The following is a 25,382-nucleotide window of genomic DNA, read 5'->3' as shown; positions in this document are numbered from 1 at the left end:
CTTATCTCCTTTCTGTAAAACTTGGTCTTGCACTAAGCAAAGTACAACAGGGTTATTTGTTTAGAAAGGGAATTCCAAATATGTATGTGTTTATTGATGCTGGGTGTGCATCCTTCGTCCAAGTGCACTAAAAAAAATTCCACGCCAAGCAGAGTTTTACTTCCCTAAAGAATTTTTCATTCCACTTCCTGTGTTTGCAGAAGTGACTTTGGCATGGTAAAAGTTGGGAAAGGGCTGTAACTTAGCGGTTCCAACACCTTTGTATCCAGAGGCCAGGTTTAATCTTTTCTTAAATTTGCAGTTCCAAGATGAGAGATTGCATTGCAATTTGGTGCACATAAATACAAGTTGTGAAATTTAACAAATGCCAAAAGATTAACAGGTGTCTAAATTGGAGGCCCCCTTTTGAGCTTGAGGCCCTGGGCCGAAGAGCTATCCACACCCCCTCCAATCAGCCTCGACTTCTGTACATGGAGTCCAGTTAGCTAACATGGATCATGGTTACAGGTCTGTGGAGATATCTAAGCTGTTTGACTACGTCCTTGTCCTTTCACTTCAGACGATGGATGAGGAACACGCTATCTCCCATTATCTCTGAGTATTGGCCATATAGGCTGGGGTTGATAGAAGTTAAGAGTTGAATAGCATCTGGAGAGCTGCAGGTTCACATGGGGGGAAATCTCCACCAAACAACTTTTTGAAAGGGGTTTGCTGAAATCCAAGGATTCTGGTGAATCCAGTGTCCACGTAAAGTGATTGGCACCACCTGCTCTGCAAAATATGTGTCCTTGTGATGGCAAACAGAGCAGCGTTCCCCAGTTGTCCCTACTAAGATCCTGTGGGGCAGGTCCTCCCTGTCTGGCTGCATGTCAGCTACCCAACACCACCTGAAGCAAGTCACAAGCACATATCAGGCCACTGGGTTTACCCCAGGGGTAGTGGCTTCCTGTTGGTCAAAAATGCCTTTGGAATGACGTGGGAGAGATCTTCCGGTTTGGTCCTGTCTCACCAGCATGTATGTTCCGCGTTCCAGGACGGGTCCTTGAGGTGGTGCCCTTAAGGGCAGGTTGGCAGAAGAGACTGACTTTCAGGAGGATGCAACTCGTCCGGATGCTCTCCTATGGAAGCCTCGTCACAATAGCGCAAAGGCAACTCATACGCAGGTCCTGCTTAAAACCATAGAATTGTAGAGTTGGAAATGGACCCTGAGGATCATCTAATCCAACCCCCTGCAATGCAGGAATATATTTTGTGAATGAAGAGGTGTGGGAGGAATCTTTGGTCCTCTGAGATTGTGCCAAGACAGTTCCCAGCAAGCATAGCCTAATGGCCAGGGATGATGGGAGGAGTTCAGCAACATCAAAGCCAATGGTACAGCACACCTGTCTTAAAAGATTTCAATTCCGTAACAATGAAATTATTATTGAGTATTATTATTTATTAAATTTGTATACCGCCCTGTACCCTCAGGTCTTCACAACATAAAATCACAATATAAAAAGCACCAAATACATAATAAATACAAGAACAACCCCCCGCTCCCCAACACATTTTAAAAGGGCATTGGATTTTAAAACCTCTGCAGCAGAGGTTACAGAAACAGCCCAAAGGTCGTGCAACACAAACACACTTTATATGTTTTCTTTTTCCCATTGCTTTAGAGCTCACCAAAAGATAATGCCAACAGGTGGCAGCCTTCCTTAGTCAATGAGATAAAGCAGCAGGAGCTGGAGAATTGCCTTGCTTGTGATTAACAGAGTAACCACTTTGTGACAGAGGGGCTGGCTTTTTAATTTAATTTTTGTTTTATTGTGGGTGTATTCTGCAACATGTTCTAGACCAGGGTTTCCCAAACGTGGGTCTCCAGCTGGTTTTGGACTACAACTCCCACCATCCTGAGCTAGCAGGGATGATGGGAATTGTAGTCCAAAAACAGCTGGGGACCCAAGTTTGGGAAACCCTGGTCTAGGCACAGGAACATGGGAAGCTGCCTTGTATTGAGTCAAACCAGTGGCCCATCTCAGCTCAGTATGGTCTGCACCAGAAGGCAGCAGCCATCCAAGATTGCAGAGAGCGGCATCTCTCTCAGCCCTTCCTGGAGAGGCCTGGGATTGAACCTGTGACCTTCGGCATACAATGCAGATGGTCTGCCACTGAGCTACAGGACCTTCCCCACATAGTGCATTAATGATGAATTTATTCTGCTTTGCGTTTATTTACTTCATTTATTTTTACAGTTATACCACAGCTTTTCCTCCAAGGAGCTTGGGGTGGTGTACATAGGTAAAGGTAAAAGGACCCCTGACCATTAGGTCCAGTCGTGGCCGATTCTGGGGTTGTGGCGCTATCTCGCTTTACTGGCCAAGGGAGCCAGCGTACAGCTTCCGGGTCATGTGGCCAGCATGACTAAGCCGTTTCTGGTGAACCAAAGCAGCACACGGAAATGCCGTTTACCTTCCTGCTGGAGCGGTACCTATTTATCTACTTGCACTGGCATGCTTTCGAACTGCTAGGTTGGCAGGAGCAGGGACCGAGCAACGGGAGCTCACCCCATTGCGGGGATTCAAACCACCGACCTTCTGATCGGCAAGTCCTAGGCTCTGTGGTTTAACCTAGTGTTCCCCAACCTTGGGCTTCCAGCTGTTTTTGGACTACAATTCCCATCATCCTTGACCACTGATCTTGCTAGCGAGGGATGATGGGAGTTGTAGTCCAAAAACAGCTGGAGGCCCAAGATTGGGGAACACTGGTTTAACCCACAGCGCCACCTGCGTCATACATAGCGTGTACATAGCTCTCCACATTTTATCCTGTGAGGTAGGTCAGGTGGAGAGTGAGTCACGCTGCAAGCATCATGGCTAAGTGGGGATTTGAACCCTGCTCTCCCAGGTCTTAGATCAGCACCTTGACCACCCACACTGCACTGGCCCTTGTTCTGCCATGGTTCCCCAATGCTACCACATTATTGCTGTATGAAAAATTGCAGGATTTCAGCAGGATAAAGGTAAAGGACCCTGGATGGTTAAGCCCAGTCAAAGATGACTACAGTGCTACCTTGGGTTACAGACGCTTCAGGTTACAGTCTCTGGTAACCCAGAAATAGTACCTCAGGTTAAAAACTTTACCTCAGGATGAGAACAGAAATCCCGCGGCGGCAGCGGGAGGCCCAATTAGCTAAACTGGTACCTCAGGTTAAGAACGGACCTCCAGAACAAATTAAGTTCTTAACCCGAGGTACCACTGTATGGGGTTGCGGCGCTCATCTCGCTTTCAGGCTGAGGGAGCCGGCGTTTGTCCACAGAAAGCTTTCTGGGTCATGTGGCCAGCATGACTAAACAGCTTCTGACGCCATGGGATGCTATGACGGAAACCAGAGCGCACGGAAATGCCGTTTACCTTCCCGCCACAGCGGTACCTATTTATCTACTCACACTGGCGTGCTTTTGAATTGCTAGGTTGGCAGGAGCTGGGACAGAGCAACGGGAGCTCACCCCATCACAGGAATTCGAATTGCCGACCTTCTGATCGGCAAGCCCAAGAGGCTCAATTGTTTAGACCACAGCGCCACCCGCGTCCTGTTTCAACAGGATATGCATTGGCTAGAAATGAAACAGCGTGAGAGAGTGCCCCAGAACATTTGCAAGTGCAAATGGTGTTGAAATGATGATTGTGTATGACCACCCCAGTACTGTCGTGATGGATGCAGAATAAAATGGATGTCTGGAGGCGCCCACTGAGAATCAAATCCATGGATGAAGAACCCAATGGGTGATCTTTTGAGGCAGTTGAGGGGCTGCTTTCTCACAGTTCTTCAGGTCTTGCTGAACTACAAGTCCCTAGCAGTGGTCATGCTGGCCAGGCTTTGTGCCTTAGGCAGTCCCATAGGGTGACAAAGGAGATGAAGATTCCTGTACCTTTCACAGCTTTGTGAAAATGGGAATTTTGGAAGGTGCAGTTGTTGTGCCGGGGTGGTGGTAGGTGGGGAGACAAAAGCACCAATCTGCACACACTTCTACACCTGGGGAAGAAGAACCTGTGTCCCTCCATATTTTGTTGGACTGACTCCAACTCCTATCAGGTATAGTGGTACCTTGGATTACAGACGCTTCAAGTTACAGGCTCCGCTAACCCAGAAATAGTGCTTCAGGTTAAGAACTTTGCTTCAGGATGAGAAGAGAAATTGTGCTCCGGTGGCACGGCGGGAGGCCCCATTAGCTAAAGTGGTGCTTCAGGTTAAGAACAGTTTAAGATTAAGTACGGACCTCCGGAATGAATAAAGTACTTAACCCAAGGTACCACTGTATAGCCAAGTTCAGGGATACTGCAAGATGTACCGTATTTTTCGCTCTATAAGACGCACCAGACCACAAGACGCACCTAGTTTTTGGAGGAGGAAAACAAGAAAAAAATATTCTGAATCTCAGAAGTCAGAACAGCGCAGTGAAAGCAGCAATCCCTCTTGCTGTTCTGGCTTCTGGGATAGCGGCGCAGCCTGCATTCGCTCCATAAGACGCACACACATTTCCCCTTACTTTTTAGGAGGGAAAAAGTGAGTCTTACAGAGCGAAAAATACAATAAGTCCAGAACTCCATCGCTCCTCCTCCGTTCTACACTATTAAAAGATGCAGGAGTGCAGTACTTCACTTCTCGTGTCATTCTTTCACTAGATAGTGTGGAACAGTATTTGCCAGCCAGGCACCCTCCCAACGTTTTGGGCTACGAAACCCCACATGCGCTGGCTTTTGGGAGTTGTAGTCCAACCTGGAGGCACCCGGTTGGCAAAGATCGGTGTAGAGGATCAATCAGGTTTCTCATGCACAACATGAGGTGGCCAACGTGAAGGGGGAGTTTCTCTTCAATGTTGAGGTTTCCGCCCCCCAGGTTCTCTTCTGAGTTTTTTTCCAGTCCTGGCAAGGGCAAAACAGATCCGGTTCTGTTGGCTGTGGGAGGTGTGGGCTGGTTAGGCAAGTCAGACTTGAACAGGGACCAGGCAAGTTTTCAGAAACCTCAACACCTCAACACTGTCTTGTGGTTTGCTGTCGGGTATCACCCCTCCTTCTGAGAATGGGCAGGAGGCAACAAAGAGGTCTAGCTTCAGGGGACAGTCCAAGTGTTGTTGTTTTTTGCAGGGGGGGGGCAATATTCTAGTAGCAAACCTGGGAGTCTGTCAGCTTCAAAGTGTGTGTAGAAGTACAGTATATAAAATTTTGTAAATCAAACCTCCTTTGAGCTTCTATCCTTAAATAACGCGGGTGGCAGTTGTGCCCATAAAGAGAAAGAGAGAGAGATTGTTTGCTTGTTTGTTTGTTTCTTTATTATTCAATTTCCACCCCACCCTTCCTCTCAAAGAAGCCCAGGGAAACACATACGGTAACTAAACAGTATAATTAGAACTACAGCACATTCATCCCTCAAAGGATTCTGGGTACTGTCATCTCACAGAGTTATCATTCCCAACCACCCTTAACAACCTGCAGGGCCCAGAATTCTTTGAGGGAAAGAGCAAGTTTTGGATGTGCTTAGAAGATACAGCCAAAGTTCTGTATCAGAGTAGACCATTAAAAAGGCTAGACTAAGGTTACCAGATTTCCCCCCAATGAATCCAGGGACACTTTTCAACTTCCTACTAAATAGATTGATTTTGTCAGGGGATTGATTTGTAAATCTGGAAACTGTCCCCAGGAATCAGGGACGTCTGGTACCCTTAGACTAGACCCAAGTTAATTAACTTCAACAGGTCTCCCCTGAGCATGACTAAAGTTAGAGGAAACCTACAATAAACAAAAACATGTAAAATACTGAGAAAACGAGAACGTCTAAAAATGTGTGGAAACAGTCATTCACAGTTGGTAATGTCAAGGTTGCCGAGAACAGTATCTCACAGCCATGTGATGCTGGGTGAATAGGAATGTTTCAAAATCCCCCTGAAGTTAATCCTGAGGGGAAAAGATGGATGTCAGCCCAGAGAGCATTCAAAAAATGAAGTGTCACCACTGAGAAGGCCCTGTCATGGATCAACGCCAACTGAGGCCCATGTTTGTACTATACATTTAAGCACTATGAAGCCACTGTCATGGCTTCTCTAATGAATCTTGGGAGCTGTGGTTTGTTAAGGGCACTATTTCCCTCCCAGAGCTACAATTCCCAGAATCCCTCATGGAGAGGGAATGGTTTTTAACCACTCTGCGAACTGCATATTACTTGACTGATATATTAAGACTTTTCAGGCTTTGGTACTCTAGGTCTAAGAACTTTGCCGGTGAATCTCATTTTTCAAACCATCTGAGGCAGGAGAGGACCCCTGGACCGCTGGTTGTAAACCACTGCTGTTCTCCTCATGGGGTTTGTTCTCCCCATCTGCTCTCTCCTCCCTGCACATCCTGCACCTCTGAAAATCAACATTTTGAGATTTATGACCAGCTGTAATAAATCTACAGGGGAGAAAAGGCGCTAGGTGGCAGGGGACAGCTTATAAAATGATTTAGGGTGGGTTGGGGGGCTCCATCCCATAGAATCCTTTGCACCCACTTTAATTTTCAAAAGAGCTCTTTCCTCACATTGTAGTGCACAGCAAATGTGCTGCTGTCGACCTGCTGTAGGCCATGGTGACCAGTTTATAAGGACCGGTGTTTACAGGCCAAAAGAGCCTCTGTCCTGTGAGAAGGACGGACTCTGCAGCTTGCAGTTGATGTCGCGGCTGGAAGGAGGCACTCTGGGAACCCTGAGGAAGGATTATGTGCCGGCAAATTCCTCCCCAAGCAGCCTGAAGGAGAGAATGTGACGGCACCGGCTCGGCCACCCCTGCCTTGCCTCGCAGCAGGTGGAGCCCTGAGGTGGGGTGTGACCTGGGAATACATTCTCTCCAGGGGGCAGATTCCAGTGGCAGGGAGTGGCTGCGAGCAAGCGGGCGACTGGAGACACGAGAAGGCACCGTGAGGCGGGCAGGAGCGAATCTGGCACTCAGCTAGCTGGAGACAGAGCTCTCTTGCAGGAAAACGTCTGCCGTTCAAGATCAGGTGAGGCTTTGCAAAGAACTGGCAGGGGTGGGCCTGGAAGGAACAGGGGCTGCAGACAGATGGGCAGGAGTTTGGGGGGCTGGCAGAGATTGTGAAAAGGGCAAGTCCTCCAAAACAGGGCCAGCTGAGAGCAGAAGGTGCTCAATCCAGGAGCGAAACAGAGGGAAGCCTTTTGATGTGGCTGGAAGCTGATTTCCGGGTGACACACAATGTGCTGAAAACTATTCCTAGCGATGCACTCAGTGGATGCTGGATGCCTGCTTGTTTGTTTTGGGCAATATTGGCATGCGATTGTGATACATTGGGTTTAAAACTGCCCCTCTGGGAAGGTGGTGGGGAACCACCCAATGCTGAGAACCTCCTCCTAAAAGCAGACAATGAATACAGTACAAACTTGCTTCTAGTCCCCGTGGTTCCAGGAAAACCTATGAAGGCCATTTCTGCTAATGGCTTAATATTTAGAATAGAAGTGGTAGACAAGGAATGGTCATATTGCATAGATAGGGATTTCGAATGTCTGCAACAAGACTCGGTCCTGTTACCCAGCAGTATGAGGGAAGTGCACTCTGCATATGCTCAGGGGCACTCCGTCACAAGTGTGCCTGACTTCACATATTCCGGGATTGCATACTCAATCTGGAAATTAGTTTTGTGGTCTGTGGTGGGTTCCAAGTCCAACAAAACTCTGTATTTTGAGATCACTCCCTTGCTTGGTCTCTGCTTCGAGGCCCTGTGATCCAGGAATGTGACCCTCGTCGTGTTTTCAGGTGGTCCCTAGGACCACAATTGAGGGTGCTGAAGAGTCAAAGATTTCTTTGAAGAGGCTGTGCAAGAGAGAGAGAGGGAGAGAGAGAGAGAGAGAGAGAGAGAGAGAGAAAGAAAGAAAGAAAGAAAGAAAGAGCAAGCTAGCCTCTTCGGCAGCACCAAAAAAGAAAAGAAAAAAAGGCTAGCCTCTTCAGCAGCGCAAACAGCAGCAGCCATGAAAACCTGAGAGCACTCCTGAGCTGTTTGCACAGTTCTCCTGTGTGTGTTTGTGAGCAGATAGCTTTGCTTGATCAGGGCTATAGAGAGGCCGGTAGTGGAAAATTAGGGAGCCTTTCTGGAAAGCAGGGGCCATGGGGTGGAATGGAGGAATGTAGTGGTACGCAAAGAACAAGGCAAACAGAATAACTCCTTGGCTCTGTTTATATGTACAGTACTGCCTTTGCTCTGCTTGCATCCCATACTCCACGTTTGAAGCCGCAGGTGAGCAATAATACAGGACAATCTGTACATGGGCTTCAGGTGTCTTAAGGACAGTGCCTATTACTCATTTCCCTGGCTAAAACACTGTCCCTCTGTTACCTTTAAAGGAAGTCTCTCTAGAATTAGTTTAGGATATCTTTAGGCGCCAGGCAAAAACATTCCTCTTCACCCAGAACAATCTATGGCCTTTTAAACTGGATGGTGGTATTGTTTTTATTGGTTGCTATGTTATGTGTTTTCGTGTTTTTATATTGTCAACCGTCCTGTGATCCTTGGATGAAGGGCGGTATAGAAATTTAATAAATAATAAAAATAAAATCACCATCGGTGATTACACCTGCTCTAGAGTTCTCCAGGGCTGTGTATACATTTAAAACACATTCCTATTTCTCCTCTCACCCCATTAAAAAAAAAAAATCGCCTGAAAAATCCAATTAAGAAAAATCCTGTGAAAAAATTCTGTTAAGAGTGCTGATAATTGGATGATTTTTGTTGTAACTTTGTATTACAGTGGTACCTCTGGTTAAGAACTTAATTCGTTCTGGAGGTCTGTTCTTAACCTGAAACTGTTCTTAACCTGAGGTACCACTTTAGCTAACGGGGCCTCCCGCTGCCGCCACACAATTTCTGTTCTCATCCTGAAGCAAAGCTCTTAACCCGAGGTACTATTTCTGGGTTAGCGGAGTCTGTAACCTGAAGCGTCTGTAACCCGAGGTACCACTGTATTGCAATTCAAATATGAATCACCTTCTAAACCGCTGTCTTCATGCAATGTACACATGAGATCTACACAACCGTAGCTGTGTGAATATTCTTTAAGGAGAGGGGTATGTGTGATTTAAAGTCTACGCAACCCAGTTTTCAGGACTCCTTCCAGAAGTGTCTCGGATATGGTTCGCCGAGTCCTGCAAGGAACGGCTGGAAGCGCTGCGTGAGTTTAGCCTGGATGGTCGCCTTCAAATACCTGAAGGGCTGTCATGCAGAAGACGTTTCTCCACAGGTCAGAACTAGAACTAATGGGAGGAAATGGCAAGGAAGGAGGTGTTGGCTGAATCTTCTCAACAGCCCAAGCTGTTTGACGGTGCAGCACACAGCCCTTTGGAGAAGGTTGGACCTTCCTTCACTGCAGTTATTTAGGAAGAGGATGGGCAGCTATCTTGCAATGCAATCCTGCGTTAGGAACACAATGGCTCCTACGTTTGTCTGTTAAAGGATGCCCTGTTAGTTAGGATAAGTTGCGGGAGTTCCTCACTGTCTCCTCTGGTACGGGGATCTGAGGAGGCAGAGATTTGTTTTTTGCTTCTTCTTTTTTTGCAATATGCTTTATTGAGTTTGCTTATTAGTACAGTGGTACCTCGGGTTGGTAGGCGGATGGCGCTGTGGGTAAAACCTCAGTGCCTAGGACTTGCTGATCGTAAGGTCGGCGGTTCGAATCCCCGCAGTGGGGTGAGCTCCCGTCGTTCAGTCCCAGCTCCTGCCCACCTAGCAGTTCAAAAGCACCCCTAAGTGCAAGTAGAGAAATAGGTACTGCTTTATAGCGGGAAGGTAAATGGCGTTTCCGTGTGCGGCGCTGGTGCTGGCTCGCCAGCTGCAGCTTTGTCACGCTGGCCACTTGACCCGGAAGTGTCCTCGGACGGCGCTGGCTCCCGGCCTCTTGAGTGAGATGAGCGCGCAACCCTAGAGTCGGTCACGACTGGCCCGTACGGGCAGGGCTACCTTTACCTTTACCTTGGGTTACATACGCTTCAGGTTACAGACTCCGCTAACCCAGAAATAGTACCTCGGGTTAAGAACTTTGCTTCAGGATGAGAACAGATATCGTGTGACGGCGGCAGCTGCAGGCCCCATTAGCTAAAGTGGTGCTTCAGGTTAAGAATAGTTTCAGGTTAAGAACGGGCCTCTGGAACGAATTAAGTACTTAACCCAAGGTACCACTGTACAGTTGTTCATTTCATTCTTCAAAACAGAAAAAACACATTAAAAAACCCCCAGAATAAAACAACATCTTTAACAGTGACTTCCCTCCACCACATTGCGGGTCCTGACTTCTTCTTTTTTCTATTTAACTGTGTCCATTTTCACCTTTCGATTCATTGATCTCACATGGCGTACATTATCCGTCTGTTAACTAGTTTGTGAAAATTACTCAAAGCGTATTAGAGGTTTTGTTTGGGAACAATGTTTTTCTAAGTATACTCTGTAACACTCCCATTCAGTTTTAAATTTTTGGTTTGTTTAATTCCTGATGGCCTCTGTCATCTTTGCTAGTTCTAACTATTCACATCATTTAATTTGCCATTCTTCCTTCGTTGGAATTTTCTCTCCTTTCCAATTTTTTGCCAATCAACATTCATGCAGGAGGCAGCAATTTGTGTGCCATCCTGTGTTCACTGCAACCAGCACTGTTTCCATTCCGCTGCAGTCTGGCTTCTGCTGAAATATACATTGATCACAACTAATGTCATTCAATGCATTTCAATGGAAAGGAAAGGGCCAAACCAATGCCAGGGAACAACATGGTGATTTATGTGTAACCACCTGCGGACTAAAAAATCCCAACAATCGCAAATGCCACCCACATTCATTTTCAGTGTATCTGAAGAAGTGTACATGCACATGAAAGCTCATACCAAGAACAAACTTAGTTGGTCTCTAAGGTGTTACTGGACATTCTTTAAATTTTTAAAATATATGTTCATTTTTGTGGTTTTCGTCCCTGACCTCGGGCAAACATGAGAATTGCGGCAATTTCTAAATCCCATTTCCGATGTCCTGAGCAGTGGTGGAGGAAGCTGCTCGGGCGCCTGGGGCGGTGTGCCCAGGGGCAGGGCGAGCCACCCACAGAGGCTGGGCACACTGCAGGGTCTCCAGAGCCTGTTTGTCTCCTCCCACTCAGCTGCCCTACAGCTGGTGGGGAGGCAGAGGGCGGATCGTTTGGCCAGCCAAGAGCCTGTGCGTGCCCAAGCCCCGTGTCTCTCCTGGGGCAGGCCCCACTGTGAGTGCCACCCGGTATTTTGTCACCCTCCTCAGTGATGACACCCGGGGTGGTCTGCACCCACTGTACCCCCCTTCCTCTGCCCCGGTCCCAAGTCTCGAGAAGAGAAATCTGGGAAGATGGTGCCCCTGGCCTCTAAGGCATATGTTAAAAGCCAGCTGCACCATTTGGCGGTCTGAGGCGGCTGCCTCAGGCAGCTGACTTTGGATGTCATAAAAAGGCAGAAAGCTGTTAGTCATTCAGTTTATTGCTGTACTTGTACTGCCAGGGAGGGGAGAGGGACTTGTGGGAATCTGCCTCTGGTGCCCCAGATCCCTTGACCTGCCTTGAATGCTAGGCACTTTGTCTTGGGTCGGGGGTGTTATTTGTTCCTCTGCTGGCCCCCAAGGTTTCTTGGACTGGCCCTGACGATCGCAAGTGTACATACATCAGCACTAAGACCTCATTGCAATACTCAGTCCCCTGTTTCAGTCTAGGTATTTGTAGTAACTGGCAGTTACAGTGTTTATTTATTTCATGAAATTTATATACTGCTTGAGTGTAAACCTTGGGGCGGTTTACAAAAAAAAGAATAAAGCAATAAAATGATCGCTAAAAAATTTAAAACCAGAATCTAAAACGTGGAAAGTTACAAACCTCACCACAGAGCAGACTAAAACAAACTTGTACGAACTTTCTGAACATCTAGGTAAAGGTAAAGGGACCCCTGACCATTTGATCCAGTCGTGGCCGACTCTGGGGTTGCGGCGCTCATCTCGCTTTGTTGGCCGAGGAAGCCAGCGTACAGCTTCCGGGTCATGTGGCCAGCATGACTAAGCCGCTTCTGGCAAACCAGAGCAGTGCACGGAAATGCTGTTCACCTTCCTGCTGGAGCGGTACCTATTTATCTACTTGCACTTTGGCATACTTTCGAACTACAGTACTAGGTTGGCAGGAGCTGAGACCGAGCAACGGGAGCTCACTCCGTCGTGGGGATTCAAACCACCAGCCTTCTGATCAGCAAGTCCTAGGCTCTGTGGTTTAACCCACAGTGCCACTTGCGTCCCTAAAACATCTAGGTAGCCTTGTCTAAATAAGAATGTCTTCAGCAGGCACCCAAAAATGATAAAGGCTGGTAATATCATAGTTACTAATATTAGTAATATTATGGGTTAAGATCCCTACCAATTACTGCAAGCCATTTACTGCAATATCTTTTTATCTGTATATTGCCTTTCATGCACGATAACCAAGTGGTGTGCAGAAAGAAAAATACAAGAGACCCACAAAATCCAGATCGAAACGACAGCCACCAGCTTGGGTGTGCGGAATCTTTTTCTGCCCAAGGGACACATTTCCTTTGAGGTGACACTCTGGGGTCCACATGCTGGAGGCGCTAAAGATAAAAGTGGGTGGATTAACTAATGTCATTTTTACCTTTGTACCATGTGTGTGTATAAGCTAGCTTACTTCAGGTGCTATGGGAGAGGTAGTACCTTTGGTGGGGGACACACTGCGCTCCTTCTGGGGTAGTTTGTTCACCTTTGGTCCCCACCCTGCACTCATCTCTCACCTGCGGCTCCTGGAAGCTGACAGTGGCCACGCCCCGGGAAATGACCTCGATTCGCTGGACAAACCAGATGAGGGTAGCCAATGGGTCTCAAACCCTCAGTGAGTTAGGAATTTCCCTTGCATGCAAAGACAGGCTTTGGCAGATTGAACAGACGAGACCAACAGTGGGTCCAATGGTCAAGAAGGCAGTTTCTCCACATGCTGTAGAGGGACGTGAGGGGCAGATGGGGCCTGCCAACCTGGGAAGGTAGCAATGGAAAACTCTGATGGAAACCTCCACTGCATTGAGGGCCACATTGGGGACAAGAAAAGGCTAAGGAGTAAACCCTACTACACAAATCTGGAGTTGAGGTCCCTAAGACGGTTGGATATGTCTTCTTCCAGCAACTCCTGCAACCCAGCTGGTGCCAAACACATTGCTCTGCTTTCTGTTGGACCACATCAATGAGGCTGAGAGGGGAGTCTTGTCGTCTGGACAGTGGTTCTGCAGGAATGGTGCCTACTACAGAAAAGGTCATCTCTCTCCTTGCCACTAGAATAAGCCTCGTCAGGTCGAGGCACGACCAGGAGAGCGTCATCATCCTTTGAGGTTAGGGCAATTCTTTCTGGCTGTCAGTGGCTACTGGAGACCATTTTGTTTTGTTTTATTGACAAAGCTGCTTGTATGCCGCCATTCCATTGGTGTTGCTTGGGAATTGGAAGAAACTGAAAAAGTCAACACCATTTTGAAATCTCTGGTTAAAACCAGTGCAGGTTCGAAAGGTTCCGTTGGGCATCTTGGTTCAAAAAAGATGCCCGCCTGAATCCAAACATGTAGGACAACCTGCGCCTTGATCTCAGGAACCATCGTGCAGATTTGGGTTATGATCCCTTAAAGGTAAAGGTAAAGGGACCCCTGACCATTAGGTCCAGTCATGGCCGACTCTGGGGTTGTGGCGCTCATCTCGCTTTATTGGCCGAGGGAGCCGGCGTACAGCTTCTGGGTCATGTGGCCAGCTTAACTAAGCCACTTCTGGCAAACCAGAGCAGCGCACGGAAACGCCGTTTACCTTCCCGCTGGAGCGGTACTTATTTATCTACTTGCACTTTGACGTGCTTTTGAACTGCTAGGTTGGCAGGAGCAGGGACTGAGCAACTGGAGCTCACCCCGTCGCAGGGATTCAAACTGCTGACCTTCTGATCGGCAAGTCCTAGGCTCTGTGATTTAACCCACAGCGCCACCTGCGTCCCTCTTAAGAGGTGCCCAAATGCGTAGAAAAGGCAGAAACGACTTTTCAAAATTTTAGTAGATGTGTGATTGTGGAGCAAGCGAATGAAACACACCATCGCTCTAGAAGAGAGTGCAGAAGAGGCAGGTTGTGCATGTGGAGGTGACTCCTTTTCGTGAGTCTACCTGTTTGTTTTAAAAGCATCTTCATCCTGCTCTTCAGCCAAAGCAGGCTGCTCAAGCTGTTTGCAAGTAACAGAAACAAGGCAGTCCCTGCCCTGAGGCAGGCAATCTTAAAAACACAACACAAAAGGGGAAATTATTTCAAGGCGGGGAAAGAACAACAGGCGGCTCGGAGTTTAGGTGCAGTAGCAGCCGACTGGGATGGAAAAATCTCAAGGAGAGGCGGACAGATGCTGCTGGTCTTTCAGCAGTGCCAAAGGAGAGGCCTGCCAATCCCTTTCTCCCTCTCCTGAAGCCTGATGGATTGGAGCAGGTCTAGTTATTACACATCCATCTGACCCTATTTTTACCTGTCAAAAGCTGTCGAACATTATCCTCAAAATCCACATGTCATCATGGCACAGACTAAGGCCACCTGCACACCAAACATCTGAAAGCTATGATGCCACTTTAAACAGTCAAGAATTATGCGAGCTGTTATTCGTTAAGGGGGCTGAGTGTTGTTAGGAGACCCCCTCTATTCCCCTCACAGAGCTACAATTCCTCGAGTGGTTTCAAAACTAATCTTCGCAGGGAATGCTAGGAAATCGTAGCTCTGTGAGCTGGATGCGAAGGCTGCAAAAGTTGGCACAGGTTTGGAGGGGTTCCAAATGTTGGGGTTCGTAGTTAATTTTACTGCGGATATGGATTTCCCAGCAACCCTCAGCACCATAAACAAACTACATATACAGAACATACAACCATGAACCTGAGAAGAGCTGGATCAGGCCAGTGGCCATCTAGACCAGCTTCCTGTTCTTACAGTAGCCGACTAGATCCCGTGGGTAATCCCCCAAGCAAGACCCGAGAGCAAGAGCCCTCTCCCCTCCTGCGATTTCCAGCAACTGGGATTCAGCAGCAATTCTGCCCCCCAACCATGAAGGCAGAGGTCTAATAGTCATGAGGTCTAATAGCCATAGGGACACGGGTGGCGCTGTGGGTTAAACCACAGAGCCTAGGACTTGCTGATCAGAAGGTTGGCAGTTCGAATCCTCGCGACGGGGTGAGCTCCCGTTGCTCAGTCCCTGCTCCTGCCAACCTATCAGTTCAAAAGCACGTCAAAGTGCAAGTAGATAAATAGGTACCACTCCAGTGGGAAGGTAAATGGCATTTCCGTGCACTGCTCTGGTTCGCCAGAAGCGGCTTAGTCATGCTGACCACATGACCCGGAAGCTGTATGTAAAGCGAGATGAGCGCCGTAACCCCAGAGTCATCTGCGACTGGACCTAATGGTCAGGGGTCCCTTTACCTTTACCTTTACCTAATAGCCATGGATAGACTTATTCTCCAGGAGATAAATACAATATTCACGTTATGCACTCTTTTCCCCATCTGTATGGATTTTGGTACACATTTTTTGCCTCGAGAACTGTATTGAAAAATTTGTTGTTAAAGAGTGTCATCTGTTCTTCTGGAAAGTCGAAATCTGATCAATTTGGCTTCAAAAACAAACCGACTTCCGCTGCCACCCCTGGTTGCCAGGCTCAAATGAGATGAAGGCAGAAAGCGAGAGACAAAATTTCAATAATTCTTCCTGTCAAGTTTGAGATTCTCGTGATGTGGAGCTTCCGGACCCCCAAGCAGAGGGCATGAATTGGGGGGCGGCAACATTTAAAAAAAGAGAAACCAGCAGCCCCTTCTGTGGTTCCTTTAACAGTAGCTTTCCATTGTTGCCTTTAGCAGGTGACAACGCTTATCTCCTTTCTATGAAAAGCTTTACTTGCCTATCTGAGCAGAGCAGGGTCCTGTTAAACTAAGCCACAAAAGTTTTTTCCTCCTTCCTGCTCAAATTGGCAGCACTAGAGAGTTGCCAGAGGTTCATTTGCTCATGAGATTATTCCGGATTTTGAAAGGAAGAGTTTGTTACAGGAGAACAAGGATCTCGAAGGCAGAGTAGATGTTCTGTCTTCCAAAACACAAGAGCTCCTTAAGCGGATGGTAAGTCCCGAAATAGGATGGGGTGTGCTTAGTGGAACTGATAGGGGGTGGTGGAAGGAGGGGGGAGGACAATCGGATGGCCAGGTGTCCTGGCTGCACCTTTAACAGTGGGGCAAAACAGGGAATTGTGTAACCCGCAGCTGCTGGGCTTTCCCTGTTCTACCTCACTCTTAAAGTTGCAGCAAGGACACCTGTCCTCTTTCGCACCTGGCCTTCTACCCCAGCTGGGGAGAAGCAGTCATGGCTGAGTTCAGCATGCTGTCTTGAGATGAAATGTTTCCAGGAACTTCACAGGAAACGGAGAAGGGAATTTCTCGGGGTGGAGAGGGGGTGACGCTTTCCAGAAAGCAAAAAGCCTTTGCAGCCCTTGTTTTTAGCATGTTTCTGAATCCCACAGGGCTCTGTGCTCCTTCCAAACCTGTGCGCATGTATGTCTGTGGTAAAATGTGTAAGATCAAGCCTGCCAAACCAGTTCCTTTGTCCCAGGTAATGGCTTTGGCTGGGATCCCGCTTAGATTAACACACCTTCCCCCAACCCTGTGGAGGATGCTGCTGGCTTCCTAGGGAAAGCGGCGTTTGGTGGGTCCATTCTTGTGGAACATTTTTTCCAACAGAACAGGAACCTGTGGCTATCCCAGTGTTTTGGACTACAACTCCCATCATCCTCGACCATTAGCTGTCCAACACCTGGAGGGCTGCAGGCTCCCTCCCCAGAGATTTGCTGGAATGTGAGGAGAAACGTCTACAGTGGTACCTCGGGTTACAGATGCTTCAGGTTACAGACTCCGCTAACCCAGAAATAGTACCTCAGGTTAAGAACTTTGCTTCAGGATGAGAACAGAAATTGTGCGGTGGCAGCGGGAGGCCCAATTAGCTAAAGTGGTACCTCAGGTTAAGAATGGTTTCAGGTTAAGAACCGACCTCCAGAACAAATTAAGTTCTTAACCCAAGGTTAAGGGGTCAGCCAACTTTTTCAGCAGGGGGCCGGTCCACTGTCCCTCAGACCTTGTGGGGGGCTGGACTATATTTTGAAGGAAAAAAAGAACGAATTCCTATGCCCCACAAATAACCCAGAGATGCATTTTAAATAAAAGGACACATTCTACTCATGTAAAAACACGCTGATTCCCGGACCGTCCGCAGGCCAGATTTAGAAGGCGATTGGGCCAGATCCGACCTCCGGGCCTTAGTTTGCCTACCCATGATCTACATGGTTAATGACCCAAGTTAATGACCCAAGCTTAAGAAGCCTGCCTCAGAAGAAGCCTAGTCCTTTGGGGTGGCAATGCTAGGCCCTTCCTTTCTGGAAGCTGTTCTGTATTAAAATAATGAGCAGGATAATTCTGCCGTTCCTGCTAAGGATCAGAACAGCTTGAGAAGGCTATGGATTGGCAAACCAGAGAGGAATGGCAAACCAAGCTGATGGACCATGCCGAAATGGCAAAACTGACCGGAAAATGCAGAAACCAAGAAGACAAAAAGTTTATAAAAGAATGGGGGGGGGGGGAATTATGTGTTATTTAGGAGACCACTGTAGGCAGATGGAAACACTGGCAGGATTTTGATTTCACTTGTAGTCCAACAAATACCATGGACAATATAGACTGATATAAAAGTTAAGCGTATGGAATAATATGCAGTTGTAAATGTTCAAAACGAGACCCCATGGAGGGGGTGGGGGGAAGTCACGAGAATCAGAGAGGATTTATATTTGGATTTTTATAACTCTATATTTGTAAAACCAAATAAAAATGATTTCAAAAAGAAAAAGAGAAGGCTGTGGTTTGGGACTGAGACACCTTGTTTATAGGATGGGTTGGGATGAGGGGGGGTCATGGTAGTGCCGGCGGTGAATGTTTAGAGTCAGTGAGATGCACTTTGATAATTATAGCAAAGAGGGCAGGCTAGAGTAGCTGATTTACGCCAGCCTGTGGAGTGGGATTGAGGAGGAACCAGCTGCTCTCAAAACTCTGCTCAGATAATATTTCTGCAAGTGACTGGAAGCATAATCTTGCACTTGGATCCTGCTTGTGGGCTTCTCAAAGGTATCTGAAGAAGAAGAAGAAGAAGAGAAGAAGAGTTTGGATTTGATATCCCGCCTTTCACTCCCTTTAAGGAGTCTCAAAGCGGCTAACATTCTCCTTTCCCTTCCTCCCCCACAACAAACACTCTGTGAGGTGAGTGGGGCTGAGAGACTTCAGAGAAGTGTGACTGGCCCAAGGTCACCCAGCAGCTGCATGTGGAGGAGCGGAGACGCGAACCCGGTTCCCCAGATTACCAGACTACCGCTCTTAACCACTACATCACACTGGCTCTCTGGTTAGTTGCTATGAGAAAACAGGAAGCTGGGCTAGACTTGCCACGGGCTTGATCCTGCAGGCTCTTCCTCTTCCTCCCTTTTATGTTCATCATGACTTCTGAGCAGAACCCTGTGTGTTGACAGACGGTATGCAGGCAGGCTATCTTGGTTGTGGAAGTGGCATGAGAAGAGAGCCACTTTTTGCACATTCAGTCACAGACTCTGCAAGTGTTCTGGGAGAAACAATAGGGCATCCCGTTTTGCCCCCCTGCAGGAGAATGGCAGCCACTTTGGGCACCATGATCTTGCATGATTTTGTGCCAAGATCTCTCCCCCCCAAAAGTGCTTTTTTTCAGGGCCATAATCTTATGGCGCTGTGGGTTAAACCACAAAGCCTAGGACTTGCCAATCAGAAGGTCGGCGGTTTGAATCCCCGTGACGGGGTGAGCTCCCGTTGTTCGGTCCCAGCTCCTGCCAACCTAGCAGTTCGAAAGCACGTCAAAGTGCAAGTAGATAAATAGGTACCGCTCTGGCAGGAAGGTAAACAGCGTTTCCGTGCACTGCTCTGGTTCACCAGAAGTGGCTTAGTCATGCTGGCGACATGACCCGGAAGCTGTACGCCGGCTCCCTCGGCCAGTAAAGCAAGATGAGCGCTGCAACCCCAGAGTCGGCCACGACTGGACCTAATTGTCAGGGGTCCCTTTACCTTTACCTTTAATCTTGTGCAGCGCTCTGAAACTCATGTTTTGAGGCACTGTGCTCTCATGCAAGAGCATGATCCCCACTCCACAAAAAAAGCTTGTATTTGGGGCTCTGTGATCTTGCTCGGCCAGGAAGACACAAGTCCTGGTTTGGGGACTGAACATGTTGGAGGATATGCAGTCACATAATGTTTGGTGTCTGAACAGCAGCAATGAAAGCTCTCTTCGTACATAACACAGGAAGTTGCCTTATAGATGGTTAGGCCATTGGTCTCTCTATCCCAGTGCTTCCAACACCAGTGTTGGGGAATATCTGTGGCCCTCCAGATGTTTCTGGACTGCAACTCCCGGCCAGGAAGGATGGGAGTTGTAGTCTGACAAGCCACAGGTTCACCAACCCTGGTCTGCACTGGCTGGCTGAGACTCTACTGGATTTCACACAGGGTTTTGTTTCTTGGCCCAACCTGGAGATATCATTGGACATTGAACCTTCTGCATGCAAAGCAGATGTTCTACCCCTGAGCTATGGCTGAATTGCCTCTGGGAAGGGGCATCACGGTTACCAAAGGGCTGCATGTCCAGCCCAGTTCTCAAGGTCACCTGCTTCCTCCCAGCTGTAGAGGCTCCTTGCACAATTAGAAGGCTGAACTTAGGGGGCTGAAAATTGTAGGGGGAGCCTGCTTGGACAGAGAAGGTTCCTTGCTTCAGATGTCATCCCTTAGCACCTGAAGGCATGGTGCAACCTTGGGAGCTGGACTGAAACAGCAGGCCCTTTGTATCAGTGTTGCTCCTCCGTACGAGTAGCGCATAAATAGGGCTGCAGTTTGGGGGTGGCACAAATCAGACTATTATTCTTGTTATGTACTGAGTTGAATAGGATCCAAAAGGCAACAGTCTGATTGGTCCTAGAACAATAGGATCCAGAATGCAGCAGTCTGATTGGTCCACAGGAGCCACCCAATCCAGCTCCAGATGGAAGTGAATCCGCAACCTGATTGGCCTACAGGAGAATCCCAGAATTAGCCACTCACGTGGGGCCCATTGTGTAAATAATGTATATAAGGCAGACATTCTGGGGGAACTTCCATTCCTCCTCACCACTATGAGCTGAATAAAGAGCATGAAATCCACTCTCGACTCCATATATTTCAATTCTCAATTCCTGTGTTCCCCTTGGTTGAACTGGATAACCCTCAGGCTCCCTTCCAGCTCCACAATTCCATGATTCTGCTAACGCTGGCAAACATAAAATATGTCAGACATGATTCTAGATTCAGGTAGGTAGCCATGTTGGTTTGACATATTCAAAATAAATTAAAAAATTGTCCAGTAGCACCTTAAAGGTAAAGGTAAAGGTACCCCTGCACATACGGGCCAGTCTTGACAGACTCTGGGGTTGTGCGCCCATCTCACTTAAGAGGCCAGGGGCCAGCGCTGTCCGGAGACACTTCCGGGTCACGTGGCCAGCGTGACAAAGCTGCATCTGGCGAGCCAGAGCCGCACACGGAAACGCCGTTTACCTTCCCGCTTGTAAGCGGTCCCTATTTATCTACTTGCACCCAGGGGTGCTTTCGAGCTGTTAGGTTGGCAGGCGCTGGGACCAAGCAGCGGGAGCGCACCCCGCCGCGGGGATTCGAACCGCCGACCTTTCGATCGGCAAGCCCTAGGCGCTGAGGCTTTTACCCACAGCGCCACCCGCGTTCCACCTTAGAGCACCTTAGAGACCAACTAAGTCTGTTCTGGGTATAAGCTTTTGTGTGCATGCAGATTATACGCAGAACAAACTTAGTTAGTCTCTAAGGTGCTACTAGACAATTTTTTGATTTATTTTGAATATGTCAGACAGAATGTGTAAGAGAGACTAGGACCGTTTACGCGCTTTTCTCTGAACCCACTGGGCTCCCACCGCTGGTTTGGGAAGTGGTGCACCCATGAAGATTAGACACAACCCATCTCTGCCCTGTCATTCTTTACAAAGTGCTGTGCTTTGATGCACCCCCACAAACACAACCCCGGCTTTAATCCCAACTGAGAACGAGAATCGCTTAGCTGCCTTTTGAGCCCTGCGCCAACTTTTAATGTGGTTTGCCTGGTTCCCCCCATCTGGATGCCCTTTCATGGTCTCTCCAGATACAGTGGAACACCTCCCTTCTAATCCACATCGGGGAAGGTGGCTCCTGTACCAGTGTGGTTGTGCTGCCCCTTATCACCGGGGGTAAATATTTGGCCTCTCTCTCTTTCTCTCCTTTCTAGAAATGTCAACACGGGCCCAACCCAAGTCTCTGGGGCGGCTGAGCCGAGATGCTACCTGCTGACACGGAACAGGAGGCCTCGGCCTCTGGGCGCAGCGTGGGGGTCAATGAGGCCATGGACCAGCCTGACGTCAGCTTCCAGCCCGAGGTCTCGGCCCAGCAGCCGGCCTGCAAGGAGGAGGGGCCCAGCGCTGAGCCCAGCGCCCTCGACTGTGTTATCTGCTTCACCCCTTACGACCGGCTCTTCCGGCTGCCCAAGGAGCTGAGCTGCGGCCACATCTTCTGCCTCGAGTGCCTGGCGCGCATCAACGTCTCTTCCGAGGATGTCAACGCCCTCACCTGCCCCATCTGCCGGGCCCCCACGGCCTTCCCCTCCCGCAAGGGGTTGCCGGGCCTCCCCACCCGCAGCGACCTCCTGGAGCAACTCTCTTCCATGCCCACCGTCCCCCCGGGCTCCGTGCGCTTTGACCGTCGCCGGGGGCTGCTCTACCTGCCGGGCAGGGGCCGAGGCGGCACCCCAGCCGGGCCCAAGCCTGGGACTTCCCTCAACACCGTCAGCCTGAGTGTTGATGTTGGCAGGCCTGCGCCACCAGGAGCCAACCGCAACCTGGCCCTCTCAGGCTGGCCGTTCTACGTGGCCTTGGCGGTCGCCCTCCTGGTTACCATCGGCTTAATTACCTGTGGCATTTACATATTTTTGATGCCGTCCATGTACACTGTTTCCATGGGAGGCCCACATCACAGTAACCAGAGTCTTGGGCCAGGGCCGAACTTGACCTCCAGCTCAGCACATGGCTCTGTACCCTAGGGCTAAAGAGGGGCGAAGGAGAAAGGGTCCCGCTTGCCCTCTTCCTGTCTTCCAGTTGCCATTTGTAGCGGCTGCACCACTTGTAGCCTCCGATTGCACAGCGGCTGCTTGCCTCGCTCAGAAGCAGGATACTGGGGGAATTGCCACGTGTCCAAGACTGGCTGAAGCTGTGGAGGCACTTGCACTTTACCAGCTGAATTGCTGCTTGAATGACCGGAAGAATTCCCACCGCAGCCATCAGGAGCCACGTTGCCTCAATATGGCGTAACATGCCTTAAGTTGCCATCTATAATCTCGTCGCTGCACTCAGAAGCAGGGCAGTCCAGAGAGAACAAATCCACCTTCTCAATGCAAAATGAGTAAATGAGTGAATAGGACTATTGGGTTGGTCCAAGAAGGCGATGGCAGAACCGCGAGGTGATAAGACTTTCTGGAGGAAGGGGATAAGGGGTTGCCTTTTTGGAATGCTCTCCTGCATAAAAACATACCAACCTGCGTAGTAGGAAAACTAGTTCAGCAGCAGGTGGGTGAAGACACAACCTTTCCCTCCTTGATGTGCTTGATTTTTAACTTGGGACAAAGGAAAGCAAATGAAGATGGGGACCATAGGGGCACAATCCACTCTACCATCTCTGTGTGTAGAGTTTGCAGCATAGGCTCTAGATCTTTGGTGGGGGCTGAGGGTGGGGAAGTTAACTTGGCCAGGGGGCCTCTCCCTGATCAGCCTCACCTCTCTGTTGCTGCCCATTCACTCACCCTGCCCATCACGGCCCTGGAGGAGAGGGTAAGGGGATTGGAGGTGGCTACTTCTCCTTGGACCAGTCCCTGTTCACTTGCTGGGTGAGGGGGTTCCCAGGGCTTTGGGAGTCAGCAGCGGTGGGGTCCTAGCTAGGGATGTGGGGCCCCAGCAGATGCTCAGTAATGCTGACTCCTTGTACCAGGGCAATGCGAGTACAGCTCCTAAGGGATGACCATTTCTCCAACTTAATTAACATGCACAAGGATGAGGACTTGAGAGCCTAAGTGTGCATGTTTGAAACTTGACATCATGTTGGCTCTCTTGATTCTCACATTTGCAACCGCTAGCAAGACAGCCAGCTTGCTTTCTGTGTCTTGAACAGCTGCACGGCCAGCAAAAATTCAAATTGCATAGATGTGGCGATACGTTGGTGGTAGTGGCTTCACCTGTTAAATTTCTACCTGCCACACAGCAATTAAAGGCACAGGAGCCCTGTGGGGGTGGGGGGCAGCCCAGCACAGGAGGAAGGATAATCTGGTTTGGATTTGGGATTTCTGTCTCCATCACAGTCGTCATAACTTGTTATTGGACTTAGAGGGCAAAATGGTTACAGGAGAGACCGACTTGGCTCGTTTTTGTGCCTTTTTAAGATACAGAAATAATCTGGTAAAGCACAGAAATGAACATGGTTGGCTGCCAGTTTCCTGCAGATCAGATTCCTTCAATGTCACGCCAGTGGGGGTGCCACTCAAGAATTGGCAACCTGATTTCGCACCCACTCAAATTTAGTGCTCCAGCAAATTGTTTTCCATTTTATATTTCATGTCTTGCTAGTCTGCGTTGGGCAGCTGGGCAAGAGCCAACATGACTTCCTCCCTAAGTGATGCTGCTGGTCCAAAAACTCAGATATTCCTCAAAGACATAACCATATTTTTTTAAAAATGGAATCTACTACCAGCACAGGCCCACAGGTTTCTAAAGAACCCCTTGAGGATTTGTTCTGGATGGATGATATACTTATTTTTCTCTCCATATGGCTTTCCGTGAGCTGATCAAACTGATCTCCACTAACTAGAAACCTTGGGACAAATACTGGAAGCTTGATTATGGACACTTCCCATTGTTTCCCACGGGACTGATTGAAGGGACTCCTCAAATATTTGTCTCCCCCTCCCTCTTTGTCTCCCCTCCCCCAAATAAAATTTGTTTTCCAGAACAGTATTCCGTTTTTTAAAAAAGTTTAAAAACCCTGTGATTTCACAAATGGAATATAACACAGACCAATGTAAACATGCAGAGATATATTGCGTATAGAAGAGGGCAGGACATGGGAAAATGTTAACACATGTGGGATCTAGCTTTTTCCTCTGCTGGAAAGGCCGCCACACATAACCAGGTATAAAATAGTGGCACATGGGCCAAAGCTAACTGCCTACCTCAGGCCCTGAAGCTCACACTGGGGCAACCTGTGTATGCAGGTACAAACCTACAGGTGTGTTACTACAGATTCTAACAACAAACTTTAGGGCAGGGGAAACCTCCTTTGTTATTGCTGTTCTTAGGACAACTGGGAAACCCTTCCTGATCTACTGCAAATCACTCATTAGATCTCCCACTGTACTTTCTTCTCCGCCTGCTCTAGAGTTACAGCAAGACTACTCTAGTGATAAGTTGGGTGGCCAGATTCTTACGGGCTGAATGACGAACACAGACAGCTGTCTGTGCAAAGTACAGAATATGATAAAGGTAAAGGACCCCTGGACGGTTAACTGCAGTCAAAGGTGACTATGGGGTGCAGCGATCATCTTGCTTCAGGCCGAGGGAGCCGGAGTTTGTCCACAGACAGCTTTCCGGGTCATGTGGCCAGCATGACTAAACCGCTTCTGGCACAAGAGAACACCGTGACGGAAACCAGAGTGCATGGAAACGCTGTTCACAGTGGTACCTAATTATCTACTCACACTGGTGTACTTTCAAACTGCTAGGTTGGCAGAAGCTGGGACAGAGCAATGGGAGCTCGCCCCGTCGTGCGGATTCGAACCACCAACCTTCCGATCAGCAAGCCCAAGAGGCTCAGTGGTTTAGACCACATCCGTACAATACAGTTAAAGCAGTTCCCAGGATTCTTTGGGGCAAGCCATGCCTGTTACAAATGCTGTAAGAGTCATGGCTTTCCCCCAAGGAATCCTGGGACTTGTAGTTTGCTGAGCAAGCTGGCCACTTAGAGCCTTCCTTCACAGCTCCTCCACACTCCCCTACAAGCATCTTCCATTCCTGCTCACTCACCTACCCCTCCACCTGAGTTTTTCCATCAACCTGGATACTGTAGGGCTTAAGTGACAAAGCATATATTGTGCATGGATCAGAAGCCTGTGTGTGCAGCTTCCGTTTAAGCTGAAGACAAGCAC

At 48.7% G+C, this 25,382-nt stretch overlaps 2 protein-coding genes across 3 annotated transcripts in view; one reads left to right on the top strand and one right to left on the bottom strand.

The window, feature by feature from the left end:
• Positions 1-25,382, bottom strand: part of GABBR1 (gamma-aminobutyric acid type B receptor subunit 1) — a 308,383-nt gene that overhangs the window by 99,927 nt on the left and 183,074 nt on the right. The window lies entirely within an intron of this gene.
• RNF225 (ring finger protein 225) lies at positions 5,130-24,190 on the top strand. 2 transcript variants are annotated; one of them, XM_053379033.1, is made up of 2 exons: positions 5,130-7,017; positions 21,429-24,190. In XM_053379033.1, the coding sequence occupies exon 2, from the start codon at positions 21,477-21,479 to the stop codon at positions 22,233-22,235; it is 759 nt and encodes a 252-aa protein (XP_053235008.1). In that variant the 5' UTR covers positions 5,130-7,017; positions 21,429-21,476; the 3' UTR covers positions 22,236-24,190. The 2 variants fall into 2 exon arrangements, with proteins under 2 accessions (XP_053235008.1, XP_053235009.1); XM_053379034.1 differs by lacking the exon at positions 5,130-7,017 and adding an exon at positions 15,831-16,175.

This window comes from Podarcis raffonei, chromosome 2 (assembly GCF_027172205.1).
Source record: "Podarcis raffonei isolate rPodRaf1 chromosome 2, rPodRaf1.pri, whole genome shotgun sequence".
NCBI classification, from domain to species: Eukaryota; Metazoa; Chordata; class Lepidosauria; order Squamata; family Lacertidae; genus Podarcis; species Podarcis raffonei.
Note: the sequence above shows the minus strand (reverse complement) of the source record. Positions and strands in the feature narration are given on the sequence as shown.